We start from the raw sequence: 19,226 nt of genomic DNA on the forward strand, positions 1-19,226 counted from the left end.
CACACATTGAGTCGCAGGCACTGTGTTTTCAGGCACCCTTATAAGTTACTTCAAAACCTAGCCGTTACTTCACTTAGCTGACAATAATACTAATATTTCTGGCATCAGTGTCTTGTTGTCATATTTAATTTGCATTGTTTGCTTATTTTATTCAACAAAACTAGCATACGCCTATATAGAATTGAATGCGAGTTGGTGCTGTTTTGCCTTATGGTCAGTGCAGTAAGAGACTGTATTATCATCATTAACGTTACTTGTTGAGCACAAAAGTTTGTAAATCATCAAAAACTAAATCTCACCTATGAAATGTTCTGCCTTTGTGCTCTGTTTCCTCGTTACTACACCTGTACGCAGCGCAAAAGCCCATCATCTTCACATTGGCTATTGATTAAGTGCGGTTGAATGATTTTTGAGCACTGTACAAATATGGCGGCGGTATTGATGCATGTTCATGGACTGTATGCCATATCTAGTGTATATATATCTATGGTGTAAAAAAAAGATGAAAGTACCAGCAATACCAACAGGCTAGTGCCGAAACTCAGTTGAAAATACTGAGGAAATATATCGTACATCTGTCAGGCAGTGATAGGGTGGAAAGTACACACATTGAGTCGCAGGCACTGTGTTTTCAGGCACCCTTATAAGTTACTTCAAAACCTAGCCGTTACTTCACTTAGCTGACAATAATGCTAATATTTCTGGCATCGGTGTCTTGTTGTCATAATTAATTTGCATAGTTTGCTTATGTTATTAAACAAAACTAGCATAAGCCTAGAAGTGAGTGCGAGTTGGTGCTGTTTTGCCTTATGGTCAGTGCAGTAAGAGACTGTATTATCATCATTAACGTTACCTGTTTAGCACAAAGGTTTGTAACATATAAAATCATCAAAAACGAAATCTCACCTATGAAATGTTCTGCCTTTGTGCTTTGTTTGCTTGTTACTACACATGTACGCAGCGCAAAAGTCTGACTAAGTGCAGTTGAATTACTTTTGAGCACTGTACAAATATGGCGGCGGTGTTGCTGCATGTTCATGGTCCATGTGCCATATATATATATATATATATATATATATATATATAGAGAGAGAGAGAGAGAGAGAGAGAGAGAGAGAGAGAGAGAGAGAGAAGGAGAGAGAGAGAGAGAGAGAGACACATGGCGGCGGAAATTTAATTTAATGCAATGGGTGGAAAGTACATTGAGTCGCAGGAACTGTTATCAGGCACCATTATAAGTTACTTAAAAAGCTAGCCGTTTCTTCACTTAGCCGACAATAATAAACATTTCCGGCCTCAGCGTCTTATCATATTGAATTTACATAGTTTGCTTATTTTGTTACACAAAAATAGCATAAGCCTAGTATTTAGTGCGAGTTGGTGCTGTTTTGCCTTATGATCAGTGCAGTAAGAGACTGTATTATCATCACTAACCGTTGAGCACAAAAGTTTGTAACATACAAAACTATTTGCATACTGACCACCGTGGGAAAACTCGGTGATATAAATCTGTATATATCTCTGGTACTAGATGACCAGTCCTCCACTGCACCTTGGTCACACATTCATTCAAATGAGCACTACCCTGTACTAAAATGGCGGCTGCCAGCAGGCTAGCATAGAAACTTAATTGAAACTAAGAAGGTGAAATAGTCATATTTTAAAAGACATGGGGGTTTCAAAAAGAAACGATTCAATACAAACACATTAATATCAAGAATTCATTTCAAGACTTTATTCATACGCAGAAGTTTCAGATCATAATTTAACAAGCAGCTCAGTTATCTGGTTTAAATGTTGTATTTTCAAGTCCTCTTTTCTACAAGAATGAATATTTAAATTAGTCACGTTGCAAACACCAAATATACATTTTAAAATCATCAAATAAATGTATAAAATGAACAACATACAGCAACTATTTTCTGAATTTCCAGCAGGTCGTTCAGGATCATAGTGCAGAGCTCCATCTGCTCTTCTCTTTCGGAGATCCGCCCATCAAGATCCTCCAGATGACTCACAGAAGGACTCTGTTAAAAGTTACATTTATTATTGCATTTAATAAACTATTTTAATAGTCAAGACAAAAAAAATACGGTTTACTTGAGTTGAAGACTCCGTTGTACCACCAGTGTTTTCTGAGTGCGAACATTTATGAGAAATATTAACGTTATTCATTAACCACACACACAAATACACAAATCTTACCTCCAGCTGACGCCATTTTAGTTTTACTTGTAAAGAAGAACGGTCTAAAATATATCGGTTATCATTAGTCCTAATTGCGTGATTAATAGGTGTTAACATGATACACCTGGATGATTCACTCTTAATTTTGTTGATCCTGCGAGACTAAAATATCTCCGTGAATTTTAGTTTATTTGTTTAAGCTGCAGTTTTGAAGGAGCTTTTATTTTGAAGTGCTGTCAACATGCTTTGATAGCGAGAGCGCGTCGAGAGAAGACGACGGGTAGACAGCATAGACAACGCTTTCAGCCTTGCGATAAAAAATAAAGTCTCGGATAACAAGTTAAGTTTTAATACTAAAAATTCAAACAATTAATCTCATTTAAGCGCATTTAATATGGGAAATAGCTTCGGTTAAAGCGAGTCAAACCTGTTTGATCTCGCCGGCGTCACAGCCCATACGGTCACGTGATCCTCGAAGCGCTACATATTAAATCTTGTTTTTTTTTATTTTATTTTTTTTATTATTGTAAGTATTTGAATATTACACATAACATGAAGATAAATTTACACACAAAAATTATCCATTGAGCTTTACAACGTTAAATACAGCATGCTTTGGTTATTGCGTCAATTTAGTGGCAGAGGCGACATTAATGTGGTTTTCTTATATTTAAGCATAGAGGTAAAGTTGGTTTTATATTCGCACATTCGTTTATTTAGCAGTCTCTATATTGTTTATCATGTTTCTTAGAATAGTCGATCGGATTAGCATGCAAGTATGACTTTAAAGCAACATTAACACTATCTAATTCACTGTGAACACTGTTGTACTTTAATAGTCATTTCCCGCTAATATGATTTCCCTATTTACAATTTGCACAGAAGACTTTTCTAAAATGATATTATTAAGGAGAATGTCTGAATATCCAAATATAAAACCAATTTTATATTATTATACAATTTTAATATTTACCTCTATTATTTAAGCCTCGGGTTTTGCTTGCTTACACTGTGATCATGCAGCTTTTTCAACTAATTTACAATTAAATTACTATATACTTTAGTTGCATTTAATATTGTTAGAGGATCTTTTTGGTGCTAAATATTTGTCATGCAATAATTCTAGTTTATTAATATTCTTTCAAATATTTACATTGCTTATTAAAATGTGTGTAGTATTTAAGGTTAAAACAGAAAAAATACAATTTTTGTATTTTAGAAAAGCAGCATTTATTTGATGGAAAATACAGTAACAATTGCTGAAATATTATTAAAATTGTACACAATTGTTTTCTTATTGGATGCAGTTTCAAATGTAATTTATTCCTGTGATTTAAAGCTGAATTGTCCTCATCATTACATCAGTGTCAAATGATCCTTCGGTAATCTTTATAATATGATGATTTGCTGTTCTATTATGATCAGTTATAATTAGTGCAACATCATTAACTATTTCCTACAACTATCTGCTGAATTTTTGTCTTCCAGCATAGTATCATGGAAACTGTGATACATTTGCTTTTAGAATTATTTGATCATTCATTCATTCATTTTCTTTTCTGCTTAGTCCCTTAATAATCTGATAGAGGAAAAGTTGGTTTTATATTGGGATATTCAGATATTCTCTTTAATAATATAATTTCAAAAAAGTATTTGCAAATTCTAAATTGGGAAATCATATTAGCAGCAAATGACGATCAAAGTACAACAGTGTTCACAGTGAATTAGATAGTGTTAATGTTGTTTAGAAGTCATACCTGCATGCTAATTCCGATCGAATATTCAAAGTAGCATGATAAACAAACAATATAGAGACTGCTAAATGAACAAATGTGCGAATATAAAACCAACTTTACCCCTATATTAATCTGGGGTCGCCACAGCAGAATAAAACCGCCTATTTGATAATAAGCCAGTTCAAAATAATAGCTTTTATTTGCAATCTTTTTCACATTATAAATGTATTGCAATGTGTTTTAAATGTTCCTTATTTCTAATGGAAAAAAAGACAGCAAATCACATTTTAAATTAGTTAAAATTGTAAAAAGTATTTCACAATTTAATTATTTTTGCTGCAGATTTTTCATCAAATGAATGCAGTCTTGGTGAGCAGAATTGGCTTTACTGTTTCCAAACTTTCAAGTGTGTATGTAAAATCTCACATCCTTTTTTTAATGAAAGACCACACAATGAATGCAAGCAAATACTGAATTTAAGATTAAAGTTTAAAAATTGTGCTCAAATGTACATATTAAGTAACATGTACAATATATATCCACAGAGACGAATTAACCAATTGGCATTATGGGCACAGGGGACCGTGCACACTTGGAGTCCCTACGCAGATTTATAGATATTAGGCAAGGCAAGTTTATTTATATAGCACATTTCATACACAGTGGCAATTCAAAGTGTTTTACATAAACAAGAATAAAAAAGACAAGTTTAAGAACATAAAAAACAGACAATAAAAATGATTAAAAACAGATTAAAATGAGTTAAAACAGGCTATAAAAGAATGAAAAAGAAAAACATACTAATGCAATCTGTCCGACCTATAGTGCAATATTATTTTTATAGATTTTATCCATGTGAATTGAATCTGAACTGAAAGTTTCTTCCTCCATACAGCATAGTCAGAAGAGGAAAACAATCAAGGGGACTCTGGAATATATGAAATCAAGATATAATATGCGCATTTTCACAAATGCTGCTTCTTAAAGAAGACACGTATGTTCAGCATTTATCATTTTTACAAAGTAAAAATGGATATCAGGCCATCTTTCAGATTGTAAATTGTGTCAGTAAGGTTTATTGGTGAAGATAGATGGCAGTAGTGCATCTAGAACTCTGCGTAAAACAAGAAGTAGATTTAGAAGAAGAAGAGGAGGAGCTGTCAGATAGGAGCGTTCGATTCCTGTTTTTAAGGAGTCGACTCTGATTCACTACTGTTACCGTTGGAAGTGATTCTTCCACATTATTTGCACCAAAACACAGGATCTGGAAAATAGGTGATGTCTCTAAACATATACTGTAATATGATAAAACAGTGTTAAAGATGAAAAATAACATAAAAAGACATAATAACAAACATAACCTATCTACATGTATTGATGTTCATATGAACATATCTAGTCTAATGAAAAATAAAGCGCTAATACATTTACATTAATATCAACCTTTATAGTTTTACTTGCAGGTAAAAAGTTATGTATGATAAAAAAGTCTAAAATATGCATCCTGAAAGAGAAAAGTGTGAGACATAGGGAAAGAGTCGATTCCTGTACCGGAATCGACTCTGATTCTAGAACTATTAGAATCGACTCTTTGGAATCGACTCCCATTTCTGCCAAACGTGGCTTCCGGCAGCTGTCTGAAAGCATGTTGTGTACCGCTCTTGAGCCGAGCTGTTTATGTTTTTCAGGTGTTTTCGTGCTGCCAGCCTTCGTTTAGGAGTTTGTTCGAGCACCAGATACAAGTCGTTTAAACGCGATATAATGTGTAAAGAGCTGAAGACGAGAGTCCTGCGGATTTCATCTAATTTCTCTGATGACCTGACGTTACATCAGCCGGGTAAGACACATCCAGTGATGCTTGTTAAATAAGACTTACAACATGAAGATAAAGTTTTACATATAAGACTTTCCCCTGGCTTTTTTTTCGAAAACTTAACGACGTCTTAAGAAATCTACTGAAAAACCATGTCACGTAAATACGCGCCAGACCAGTATGTGGCGCTGTGTGCTCATTAAAAAAGATGCGTTAGAAAAATGTCGATATTAATGTGTTTTATTAACGTTTTTAATGTAACTATAGAAATTACGAGAAGTACAGTACGTTGCAAAAGATGAAAATTGAATTGTATTGAGGTAAAGGTGGTTTATATTCGCACATTTGTTCATTTTTGAACAGTGAACACCCGTTACACCGTATTGTTTACCATGGTACTTTGAGCATTTGGTCAGAAATCACATTGAGGTAAAGTTGCTTTTATTATTATTCATTATTTTTCTGACTTTATCCTAAATAATATAATTTAAAAAAATAATTATTTGCAAATTTAAAATAGGGGAATCATATTAGCAGCCGATGACTAAAAAAAAAGTACACTGTAAATTAACGTTAAGTCAATTAAATAGTGGTAATGTTGTTTTGCGAATTTCAGAGCCAATAGTCAAATTAGCAAGATAAACAATATTGAAAATGTTAAAAGTAATGAATGTTCAAATATTAAACCAACTTTGCCTCAATAGAAATCAACTGTAAATTTGACTTTAATAGACATACAACGTTAGGAGTAAAGTTGGTTTTACATTCGCACATTCGTTCATTGAGCAGTCTCTATATTGTTTGTTTATCATGTTATTTTGAATATTCTAACGGAATTAGCATGCAAGTATGACTTCTAAACAACATTAACTCTATGTATTACACTATGTTGTAGTTTGATAGTCATTTGCTGCTAATATGATTTTTCTATTTAGAATTCGCACAGAAGACTTTTCTGAAATTATATTTTTAAGGAGAATGTCTGAATACCCCTATATAAAACCAACTTTACCAATATAATAGATGTTGGCTGCCATAGAGGTAAAGTTGGTTTTTAATTCGGATATTTTAACTGAAATTAAACACACATTGCCTAAAATGCGCTTTGCAACAGGGTTGTTTGTTTGAATATTTTATTATATATTATGGTTTCCGCTACATGCATTCTTTCATGGCGAGGCGCCACACCAAAATGCATCCCTCCACAGCTACATTACAGCTTCCCATTCAAAACATTCAGTCATTGTTGTTGTTGCTGTTATTAGCGGATTATAATCGCACCAAAACTTATTAAAAGGTAAGTGAATTATAACAACGCAAACTTTTCTGTAACTGCAGTAGTGATGTGCGCTATTTGTTAAACCCCTTGAGGTTGACTGACTGACTGGTGCGTGATGCTTGAGGCCCGCACAGTTTCCATAATTATACTTTATTTATATATAAAGGTCTATGGCTCTGCATATAATCACTCTTTTATTGCCGTTTCACTTTACTTCAGGACGCATTAATGCCGCTCTGTAGGTCTATTGGAGACATTCATAAATATTCCTAGCAAATCTAATAAATGTTGGAGACATGCTTGTTACATAAACGCACTAAAATCGCACTTCATCAGCGTTTATTTGAGAGCGCACAAGAAGATCTGCGCTTGAGCAGCGAATATTTGAGGGGTGTGCAAGAGGTTTTATGCACAAGCAGAGGAAATCGGCGTGCAAGCAAAAAGTATTGCACGTAAATACGATCTCGACTTGTAATATTGCGCTAACCACATTTCTCCATTTGTCATTGAAATAACGGCATAGGTAATTAAAGTAATCAACCTGGAAAAATTAGATTGATTATTGTTTCTGAATGTCGATTTCGATTAATTGCCCAGCCCTAGTTGGGAAGATCAAGTCTTTTTTTATGCAGTGCATTTGCATAAATTATAAGAAATTACAAGCATATATAAATACGACAGAGCAAAGATAAAAGTGAAATAAACCTTCTCAAACGATCCGGGAAACGGGCCTGGGCACGGTACGGATGGCATAGTGTGAGTAGGCCCTTACTTTATGATTTTCTGAAGAGTCTGACAGTATCCAGGAACAGAAATCGAAAAAAGCTTAACATGATAATCATTGTCTAGATTATTTAATAACATCTTGTATATATTTATTAATCTTTTAATCTTTAATAGACAATCTAATTCTACGATTTGACTTCTGCGAATTCACATTGTAATATCGATGCGCAAATGATATATTGTGCAGCCCTATTAATAAGTAACTAATTTGCCACATTTCAGCCTCAAGGCGTGAAAAGGCCCGTAGTTTCACAGCTGTGCTTGCTGTGTTCACAGAGTGGACGGAGATCCTGAGCTGTACAGTGAATGCTCTGAAGGCGGGTCAGGTGGTGGCAGTGCCCACCGACACCATCTACGGCCTGGCCTGTGTGGCGCAAAACTCTGAGGCCATTAGAAGAGTCTACGACATCAAGGGCAGGAATGGAGACAAACCCCTGGCCATCTGTGTCGGAGAAATCCACGACATATACAAGTGTGTGTTCATTCACAGCTTTTTCATTGACTCTTACTAAAGTGTCTGTTCGGTAGTCTGTAACATTAAAAAAGTGCACTCTAGTCTGTTGAATCATTAGAAATAATGATGATGTATAAATTTTGCAAGATGCTAGTATTCAGCTTAAAGTGTGATTTAAAGGTTAATTAGGTTAACTGGGCAAGTCATTGGATGACAGTGGTTTATTCTGTAGCCAGTCGGGGAAAAAATAACTTCTTAAAGAGAGAGTTCACTCCAAAATGAACATTTACTATTTATTTACTCAACCTCAAGAGGTTCCAAACCTTTATGAGTTTCTTTCTACTGTTGAACACACAAGAAGATATTTTGAAGAATGCTGAAAACCTGTAACCATCGACTTCCATAGTAGGAAAAACAAATACTATGGAAGTCAATAGTTACAGGTTTCCAGCTTTCTTTAAAATATCTTTGTGTTCAAGAGGACAAAACTCCCAACTGGTGAAGTTTTTGGGTGAACTATCTCTTTAAGGGAGATGATATTGTTTTATTAATATGATAATATTACATTATTTATTTAAAAAAAAAATACATTTTGGTCACTTAAATATATTTAAAAAAATATTCCAGCAAATACTGTAATAAAAAAGTATTCTATTGCTATTTTTACCCTTATTTGGGAAGTATCTGAAAAATAATCACGAGTAGGATAATAAGTTTGTCTTTAACTGTATGTAAGTTTCTTTATTTTTATAATGCTGTGACATTAAGGGTGCGTTCTGAATGTTTTCAGGTACTGTAAAGTGTCTGTGAAGGACAGGCTGCTCAGAGATCTGCTTCCCGGACCTGTTACACTCGTTCTAGAAAGATCCGCCACGCTAAACGGAGATCTCAATCCTTTTACCAAGGTTAGTTTCAATCATTGTCTGTTTATTTAAATGACGAGCAATTATGGTAAACTTGAAAACTGTCTATTAAAATGTGCATGTCATAGTTAAAAAAATATCGATTGATGATAGTTTTGTACATTTTCGCATTTTAAATTTGTCATCAACACCTGAAGTCATTTAGTATGTGGGTCAGCACATTGAAAATAAGTCTGCTTTAAAACTATGGCTGCACGATCCTGGGAGAAATCTGTGATAATGATAATTCTTATGATACAGTGGATACGGAAAGTATTCAGACCCACTTTAATCTTTCCCTCGTTGTTTTATTACAGCCTTTTGCTAAAGCCATTTAAGTTCATTTGTTTCCCTTGTTAATGTACACACAGCAACCCATATTGACAGGAAAAACAGAATTGTTGACATTTTTACAGATTTATTAAAAATAAAAAACTTAAATGTCACATAGTCCTAAATATTTAGACTCTTTGCTCAGTATTTAGTAGAAGCCCCCTTTTAACCTAATGCAGCCATCAGTCTTTTTGGGAAAGATGCAACACATTTTTCATACAAAAACAACAACTTAAAAACATTTTTAGCTATTTTATCAGCTATAAGAAAACATTTGTGATTTGTAAAAGTCATTCATTTAGATTTGTCTACATTTAGATCCTGATGCCGAGCAACAATATTAAAAGCAGACTGTAAAAATTTGAAGAGCAACAATAAATCACTCGATCATCGGCGTACAGATGATAAGAGGCATTTGGAAGGTTGTTACACAAGTTATCAATGTAAATGGAAAATATTTCTAATACTGATCTCTGCGGCACTCCTTTGGGCACCTCTAAAGATAAAGAAGTCAGGCCGGCCATATGGACGCACTGAGTTCTGTTGGACATAATTAGCAAACCAAGTGGTAGCTTGGTTTGACATACCAATCTATGTTAAGTAGTTCATTAAAAGTGTGATCAACCATATCAAATGCCTTTTGAAGATCAAGAAAAAGAGCAGTGCAATAATTCTAAAAATGGCTAATTTGATAGTAAGTTATGTGTGTCAAGTAACGGGTTAAGTTGATTGCTGATTAGTTTTTCAAAAATATTTGCAAAGATGCATAATTTGGAAATTGGATAAAAATACTATAATTAAAATTAGAGACCAAGTAGTATTTTATTGCATCAAAGTAACTGTTCAGTATGAGGTGATCTAATGCTTTTTTTATTGTGCTCATGGTAATTGTCCTCAGTTGCTGTTTGTTAGCATGTATCATTTATTAATGTGTGTGTTGTAGCTCATAGGGGTCCGTATTCCAGACCACCCGTTCATGAGGCGTCTCTGTCAGATGTGCGACACACCGCTAGCTCTCACCAGCGCTAACGTCAGCACTCAATCCAGCACTGTCGCCGCTAACGTGAGTAACACACACCATACCGCACAATAGCCATGTTTGCATCCAGCTATTTTTATGTGTATTCTGTTTGACGTGGTCATTTGTTTTCTGCAGGAGTTTGAGGATTTGTGGCCCCGTCTGGCCGTTGTTGTGGACGGGGGCCCGATTGAAGATAAGAGCCGCTTGGGATCAACAGTTGTGGATCTGTCTGTGTGTGGCAGATACCGAATCATCAGACCGGGATGGTGAGTAACTGCTCATGGATTAGTTTATTTCCAGAAGTTTAGGGAAATATTGCAGGACTTTTCTCCATTTCAGTGGTGCTTTCCAACTTTTATAAATGCAGTTTAAAGGGACAGTTCACCCAAAACAAAAACAGTTGAACACAAAGGAAGATAGTTTGAAGAAAGCTGAAAACCTGTAACTATAGTACAGCGCTCCCTCACTATAACGCGGTTCACTTTTCGCCTCGCAGTTTAGCGGATTTTTTTCTGTGCAATTTCAGATGCTCATTTCTACAACGCCCACTGTGTTCTGCATCATGATTAGCATATTGAATTCTGAGTCCTGATTGGCTGAAGGTTGTTGTCAATCAAAGTCCTCCGTGATTCCTGGGGTCCGTTCTTCGTACGTGGATTACTCAGTTAGCTGGATTTGGATATTGACGATTTGACACGATCCAGGATCGTTTCGTTCTTCAAAGCTGATCCGAGAGTTGTTGTCATAGCAACAGTTCTGTTAGCTCAAACCTGATCGGGAGCAGGTTCAATTCATATAAACAGGATTAGATCGGGTCAGTTCAAGCAAAGATATACAGAAAGTGTTCCGAATTCTGATATTTTCTTACAGTAGTAGTTATATACACTTGGGAAAAGAGTAAATATTTTTTAAACTATATATATATATATATATATATATATATATATATATATATATATATATATATATATATATACACACAAGTTATAGTTATTAATAAAATAAATAAAGTTATACATATTAATAAAACGAATGCAATCTGCACCCTCGAAATGAAAGTACAAAGACTGCCACCTGGTGGTGCAAAGAGAAAACTTATTGATATGAACTTTTTAGATCGCTTAGTACAAATTGTGTATTATAGAAATGCAGAATATGTGACTTTTTTTAAAGCAATAATACATTTATGCAGTCATGAACATGTTTTGATAGTTAATATGCCAGTGATTTGATGCTTCACAATAGTTGCAGACGCCTTTACCAATATGAAAATGCTTTTGTAAACATCCAGTTATTCTTTACACCGATTAAAAAAAACGGCTACAATAATAAAGAAAATCTTTTCTAAATGTAGAACTAAATACATTGATTCGCATTTGAAATACATGATGAATACTCTTGACACATGAAAGTGTAAAGCCTGCAGCTCACAACAAATGTGGAAGGTTATTGCGTGTCATATTTAACAAACAGTTTACTGCTAATTTGATGTAATTTTGCTCACATGGATAATTGAATATTAATCAGATGATGTCATTACGCTGCTGTGCCGTCAGCCAATCGTTGCATTGCTGATCATGATTTCGAGGATTGATAGATCTGTCCTTCAATACACACGCAGCGATCTCAGATCAGTTTATCCAGACATTCTAATCTGATTCGCGAACTTGTTTGAAGAACCAAATTAGCGAGAGATCAGTTATCAAGATTAAAAGATCCTTGATCTGCCAAATCATCTTAGATCATTTAAGCGAGGTACGAAGAACGGACCCCTGTACAGTACAGAATGTGTCCAGCTTGCCAAACTTGCATAATCTTCAATCGCTAGCAGTGTGACTGAGTGCTGAACTGTATGTTTAAGTTAAATATCATGCGGCCCTACTTATAATCTAGCTGTTGGTCAGCCATCTTGGTTAATCTATTGTGTTTCTCTCTCCTGCAGCGCTCTCTCTGCTACAGTTCAAATACTTGAAGGCAGATATGGACTGCTGGAGGATCCTGACCATCGCTGAGCTCAACACACACACGCTGCACCAAAGAGACACTCGTATAGAGTGTGTGTGTGAGAGAGATTCTCAGTAGTGGGAAATTGGGAGTTTGACAGTTTCTGAATATTTTCCACACATTTTTTTTCCTTTGAGAGGACATGTTGGGTTTGCTGGTTCTGATGTGATCAGTCTTTTGGATACACATTTGTATTCTCAACCGTATAAGACGCACATTTCCAATCAGTTACAGGTTTTGTTGTCGTTTACGGTGAGATATTTCTCAATGAGCGTGACCTCACACCATGCAGATGCCTTTGAGAGTTACACTGCATATTACAGGGAAAGTTGACTCAGGATTTTTTACTCGTCCCCCATTTATTCTAAACCTGCAGTTTCTACTGTTAAACACAAAGGAATTCTGGGAGAAAAGATCAGCTTTTGACTTCCATAGTATTTTTGTTTCTGTTATGCATGCCATTGGCTGCTTTTCCCCAACATTCTTCAGAATATCTTCCTTTTGTCCTCAACGGAAGAAGGAATTTCATGAAGGTTTTAGAAAATGTTCAATTTTGGCTGAACTATCCCCTTAGATTGAGTCGATTGCTTTATTTTCAGAACTCTTACAGCTTTGACTGATTTTATTTTTTGTTCATTGTGTTTTATTTAGATCAGTGATGTCCAAACTCGGTCCTGGAGGGCCGGTGTCCTGCATAGTTAAGCTTCAACCACTCAACACACTTGCCTGGAAGTTTCAGTATACCTTTAATCTGGGTTGGAACTAAAACATGCAGCTCTCCAGGACTGAGTTTGGACACTTCTGGTCAAGAGTATATTTATTTAGTATAATGTGTCGAGGGGTCAGTTGCTCTCTGGCAGGGCAACGTTCATCTTTTCTTTATAAATATATATAAAAAATGAATCTGAAGTGAAGAACTTTTATTTATTATTGTGCTGTTTTGCATTGTGGGCCAAAGCAAAGTGATCTCAATATTATTGGTGCCACTGCAGTCCTTGTCGACTATTTAGTTGTATCTTCTACAATGCTGATGGATGGTGGAGGTTTTAGTGTCTTGTGAAGCAATTGTGAATGTGAAGCCTTATGTATTGGCCTTATTCTCCGCCGACGAGTGGGCGCTGCCATTTGAATCTTTTTGGCACGAGACTTCCGGTCTCATTCACTTCCATTCATTTTTAGACATTAAAAACTGCTCGTTTCGCTGTTTGATGTTGCAAACTGATATTTCCTTGTTGTATTATTCTACTTGGTCTGTATGGTCATGCAAACATTTGTTTGTAGAGCAAATAGTTTGACCGTTATTTGCCGTTTATTATTCCTAGTCATTTCTCCCATATGCGACTGAAACGGAAGTTCTAAGACAATCGCGAAAACAGGTGCACTTCCGCATTTTACAATAAGGTCAATACCTTTGATACTGGTCTGAGCAGAGGGGGTGTGTGTGTGAGTGTGTGAGTGTGTGTGTGTGTGTGTGTGTGTGTGTGTGTGTGTGTGTGTGTTCCAGTCATCTGTGGCTGTAGTTAAAAGAGATGGAGAACATCATAAGGTTCTATTATGCGAGAAATGAATCTCCAGCTTTTAAAGGGGACCTATTATGCACACACACTTTTATAAGCGGATTTAATACAGTTTTGTGGCAACAGTGTGAATGTAGTCAGCCTCTAATGTGGAAAATGTGTTTCATTTTTTATAAGGACACTTGATAAACAGTGTGCAGAAACACTCTTGATTGACATTCTCCCTTGTGAAAAAGCCCCGCCCATTAGTGACGATTTCTCCCTCAATAGCAGAAACAGCCCTGAGTGAGAAGCAGCCGTCCCCATTGGAGTTTAGTCAATGACTAAAAGGATAATAAACAGTTTTAGGACGCACAAATGATCACTGTAGACTGTCGCCCTTAGAGATAATAGTAGTCCCATTTTGAATCTGCCACTATGCTGACACACAGGCATTTGTAGCTCCACCCTCTTTTGTAAAGAGCACAGTCTCATTTGCATTTAAAGTAAGTCACCAAAATTACACAATACGGATCAAAGCCTAAAATGGGGCAGTTTTAGAGTTTTATAACATTTGTGTGGTATTTTGGGCTGAAACTTGTATAAAGAAGCATAATAGGTCCTCAATGTTGGAATATCTGGATCAATTTACCAACTCATGATCACTGATCCCAATCCGGTGGTCAATTATCAAGGATTTTTTTTACATTTCTATCGAGGGAAATGATATTCTTTCCTGCATCAATTATGGAATATTAGTTTTATAATGGGATAAGTCATTTTGTAATAATATTCAGTGTACTGAATGCATCTTTTCAGACTGTGCAATAAATGCTCCTTTATTTCCTGAACACATTTGCTTTTAAATTATTATTTACATCTTAAAATAAAAACTCATTACAGCAATTAGTCAAAATTATTAGCCCTCCTGTGACAATTTTACTTCCGCTAGAATAAAAGTTAGTGGTGTAACGGATCACACTATGGTTTGAGTCATCGAACGGACCATTTTTCGGATCAGCAAAAAAAAAAAAGACACATGTTTGCTTTTTCATTTATGCAGACATATTACAGCAAAACGCATCAGTTTAACAAACAGAACTGAGAACCTGTAATTTTATTAAAAATCAAGAACCTGGAAAAAAAAAAAAAAAGGAAAATAGTCAATATGAAAAAAAATTTTAGCAACTGTTGCTGATAATGCTAAACAGAGAAATCCTACAGCAATTATTTTCAATTATTAATTCAACAATTCACACAAAACTTCATGTTTTATTATTGGTGGATTATTGAAAACCTATTCAGTGACATCTTTTTGTTGGTGGTTTGTCGCCACACACTGTTTACACAATATAATTGCTACAACATTAACCAAGTTCCATTAAACGCTGATTTTAATCTTTACCGTGCATTCACACAGGGCTTCAGCATCAACGCTTGACAGAGGGCGTGTCTGAAGTTCATAGCAGCGTCAGCCAATAAAACTAGTCTGCAATCAGCTACTGTCTGAGCTAGGGTATTTGCATAAAACCATCTTATTGGCTGACGCATCCGTTGGCGCTTGAAAAATTGAGAAATCCCAACTTCTGCAGTTCGGCAAAGCCTGACGTCACGTCACCCATTCAAAGTGAACAGGAAGAGTTGACGCTGACACCCTGTGTGAATAGGGCGTTACTGTTAACATCAGTGTTTATATCAGAACTATAAACGGTTCTCCAAATACTTCTGTGTTATTTGATTATTCGTAACTAAATGGAAAAAGTCTCAAAACAATCTCTCGATCAAACGCAGATTTGAATGCAGCACTTTGACGGATTAATAATCATGCAAATCACCATCATTCATGTTGCGCAGGTTTGATTTGAGATCACGATCCTTTAATGTTTAATTGTGCAGCTTTACACTGAATGCATTAATGCAGGCGAAACAATCAGTCACAGAAAACACTACCTAACGCAATAATCTAAATGAGCATTTAGGTCCCGCCACAACTTTTTCTGTCATCACTGTATTTTACAGCGAAGCCAAAATGCTTTCATATGTGATTTGAATGACGCGGGAGGCGATCTCTCTCTGCAATGGTTATAAATGTTAGATTAACCTACAAGTTCAAAAAAAGTTATTAAAGGGTCATAACACCCCCACTTTTGGTTCAGGTCTACCACAGAATAATAAAAAAATTAAAAATTAAAAAAGCATCCTAATGGACGTGGAGCTCCACGATCAGGCAGGAGTGGCCGTGGCCAGCAGAGCAGGGGAGAAGGAGGGGAGAGGACAACTGTTGTCAGTTAGCGCACAAAATGAGACACAAACCGTGAGACGACGCATTAGTTTATAGTTTACAAAGTTCAAAAGCAAAGAAATGCAGTAATTTAATGCCCTGCTACATTTGTTATTCCTTATTTCATACACAGATAACCACAATTTATATCATTATAAAGATAATCGTGTTCATATAAACACTTTAAACTAGGACTTCCTCAATCCCCGGGTCTGAATCATAGGTCTGAATGCAGACTCAGTGCAGCAGGTCTCTTGCCCTGTCTGTTTTAACTATCAGCCCTGCTGGTAATCTGGAGGATTTAGGCGAACACAGCAGCACGGCGATGTGTCTGAATGTGAACGAACTCCTGATAAAAGACAGCGTCCGCCATTCTCCAATTCTCATACTGCTCTCCCGACAAAAATGCTTGCTGGACACAAACAGCTTTGCTGTACCGGCCCTGACAGCATCTCGGAGAAGAACATGCAACAAACCCCGTGGATCATGGAACACATACGAGCCTTCATGAACAGCTAAATACTGCATGCTGTGGGTCCATGGACACGGTTTCACCCAGTGATCAAGGTAGGATCTCACAGCTTGGCACTGGCAGGTCTGCCTTGCCTTCGGAAAGCACGTGCAGTCGTGAATAATTAAGAAGCCGGCTCTTCTCATTGGATAAGAAAACTCCACTATGAATAATAATGAGAAACTGAAGCGTCATCACTCCACCAATAGTTTTGCGCTCCCGACGCTGATTTTGATCCCGCCCCAAAAATCATTTTAAACCCGGAAGATGAAATTAGCTGACAAAAGCTCAAAATTATCCAGTTTACCTAACAGTTAAAGCTAATAGCTGCTAATGTTGTCTTCAGTGATGCTCAACACACACAAATCTGTTAAAACCTCAAAAATAGTACTCGCGGGTCACATGCTTTCCGAACTGTGTTGTGATCTGTACAAAACACAGATCAACCGTGATTCGTTATACCTCTAATAATGCAGTTAAAAATATAATAATAAAATAATTTAAGGCCATAACTATAAGGCACTTTAGGCTATATTTTCTTCAATTATCTACAGAACAAACTCTTCTGTTGAGAAATGCATTAATCTCTTCGTTAAACAGAAATTGGGGGAAAAATCTACAGGGGGGCTGATAATTCTGATGCGTTTTCTAGATAAATAGACACACAGACAAATACTTTTTTCATATACCCACCCTTAAACAGATCTTAAAGGGACAGTTCAGCCAAAAATATAAATTCCATCACCTTCACTTGATCCAAACCTAAATTTTTTTCTTCTGTTGAACAAAAGGAGTGTTAAAAGACTGAAGAGCGTTAAGCCTGGTTTATACTTCTGCGTCAAGTGATCGGCGTAACCCAAGGTGCATGCAACGCGCCTGGCTGTGCATTTATACTTCTGTGCGCTGTCTCTGTCGGTCTGCATTAACACTTCTGAAACGCTAGTGGGCAGTGAGGTGTAAATGTTCCTCTGTGTCGAGTTTCTCCGCAGCCGTTTTGCTTTTCCTGAACACTTCCGGGATGTACAAGTGGCTCAAACTCGCTCATTTTGAGGCAGGAACCGGCGGACGTGCAACAACTTTAACTATGAGGTAAACACAAAACAAAACTTTCCATCCGGAGCTCCTTCACGGGACTCCACACTTGTAAACAATCTCTCCATTGGGCTACCGCTGCTCGCGCGGCTCTCGGTCCCGCCCAGACTCATCAGCGCTACCAAACAGACCAATCACAGAGCTTGCGCTACGTGTTGCTGCAACGTGTAGTTACATTTTTTGATGCCGACGGCCACGGCAAAGGGCTATGCATCAGCGCCGTAGCACACACCAGCGTTTGACGCAGAAGTATAAATCAGCCTTTAGAAAGCAACTTGAGTAAACTAATGTAAAACAACTGTAAAACAAAGCAAAACAACTAAAAAAACTAATCCAGAACTCAAATAAAGAATTAAATGAGTGACTGGTGAATGATTGGTGACAAGTTTGGTGACCAGTGGTCACCAAACTTGTTCCTGGAGGGCCGTTGTCCAGCAGATTTTAGCTCCAACCCTAACCAAATGCACCTGAACAAGCTAATCAAGCTCTTACTAGGTATACTTGAAACACCCAGGCAGGTGTGTTGAGGCAATTTGGAGCTAAACCCTGCAGGGACACCGGCCCTCCAGGAACAAGATTGGTGACCTCAGCTGTGGACCATTTCAATGTGGTAATATCATTGGCCCATGAACATTTCCTGCTTATCAAACTATTTCATAACAGTAAAAAGAGGCAATTCAATCACAACTTAATGTTAAAACAGCTCTCATAAATTTATTTATCAATATGCGTCTCTGTTTGGATTCTCGGATGCTATAGACCAGGGGTTTTCAAAGTGTGAGGCGCGCCTCCCCTGGGGGGCGCCAGAGCATGTCAAGGGAGGCGCGGGGAAAAATATTATATAATAAAAATATAATTATTAAGTTTAATTATTATATGTATTTTTATTATATTTAAACGTTTTAATTAAACAAAGCTAAAAAAAATAATATGTCAATAATAAGAAAACCTTTTTTACCCAGAAGGCCATAGCTGTGAATTCGCTTCTGTTTGGCAAGCCTGCCAATACAGGTATATGCCTGCTAATACAATGGGTCGGTTTCTGAGACCCCCGATTCAAAGCCTTCAAGTTCAGGGCTTAAACCCAAAAGACGACGATATGATGATCAGTATTTGAGTTTAGGATTTACGTGGACAGGACCAGCTGATGATCCACGACCTTTATGTGTGGTTTGTCAAGATATTTTGGCTAATGACAGCATGAGACCCGCTAAACTTCAACTGTTTTGACTGGGATGGACAGTTCTTGGATCTGTTCTATTCATATTGAACCATCATCCTAGTTTTAAAAACGTTATATTAAAATACTTGTTATTACTCTGTAAATAATT

General features: G+C 36.5%; 1 protein-coding gene and 1 long non-coding RNA gene across 36 annotated transcripts; one reads left to right on the forward strand and one right to left on the reverse strand.

The window, feature by feature from the left end:
* Positions 1-1,707: 1,707 nt before the first annotated feature.
* On the reverse strand, positions 1,708-2,258 carry LOC100535213 (uncharacterized). 2 transcript variants are annotated; one of them, NR_170099.1, is made up of 4 exons: positions 2,206-2,258; positions 2,101-2,135; positions 1,911-2,027; positions 1,708-1,819 (listed from the first exon to the last, which is right to left on the reverse strand). It is a non-coding gene; the product is annotated as an uncharacterized LOC100535213 (long non-coding RNA). The 2 variants fall into 2 exon arrangements; NR_170100.1 differs by lacking the exon at positions 2,101-2,135.
* Positions 2,259-2,435: 177 nt separating this feature from the next.
* Positions 2,436-14,862, forward strand: yrdc (yrdC N(6)-threonylcarbamoyltransferase domain containing). Of its 34 annotated transcripts, none has more exons than XR_015510671.1 (11): positions 2,436-2,526; positions 4,266-4,292; positions 4,469-4,552; positions 4,819-5,198; positions 5,612-5,760; positions 8,078-8,273; positions 9,046-9,160; positions 10,434-10,553; positions 10,647-10,777; positions 12,454-13,600; positions 13,917-14,862. XR_015510671.1 is itself a non-coding variant. In XM_087286335.1 (11 exons), exons 6-11 carry the CDS (start codon positions 5,685-5,687, stop codon positions 12,521-12,523), a joined length of 708 nt encoding a protein of 235 aa, XP_087142461.1. In that variant the 5' UTR covers positions 2,436-2,526; positions 4,266-4,292; positions 4,469-4,552; positions 4,819-4,917; positions 4,993-5,198; positions 5,612-5,684; the 3' UTR covers positions 12,524-14,862. The 34 variants fall into 34 exon arrangements, 20 of the variants coding, with proteins under 20 accessions (XP_087142461.1, XP_087142453.1, XP_087142459.1 ...); XR_015510672.1 differs by lacking the exon at positions 4,266-4,292 and having other exon boundaries at positions 4,819-4,917; positions 4,993-5,198; XM_087286335.1 differs by having other exon boundaries at positions 4,819-4,917; positions 4,993-5,198; positions 12,454-14,862.
* The last annotated feature ends 4,364 nt before the right edge of the window (positions 14,863-19,226 follow it).

Source organism: Danio rerio, chromosome 16 (assembly GCF_052040795.2).
Source record: "Danio rerio strain M-AB ecotype USA chromosome 16, GRCz13ab, whole genome shotgun sequence".
NCBI classification, from domain to species: Eukaryota; Metazoa; Chordata; class Actinopteri; order Cypriniformes; family Danionidae; genus Danio; species Danio rerio.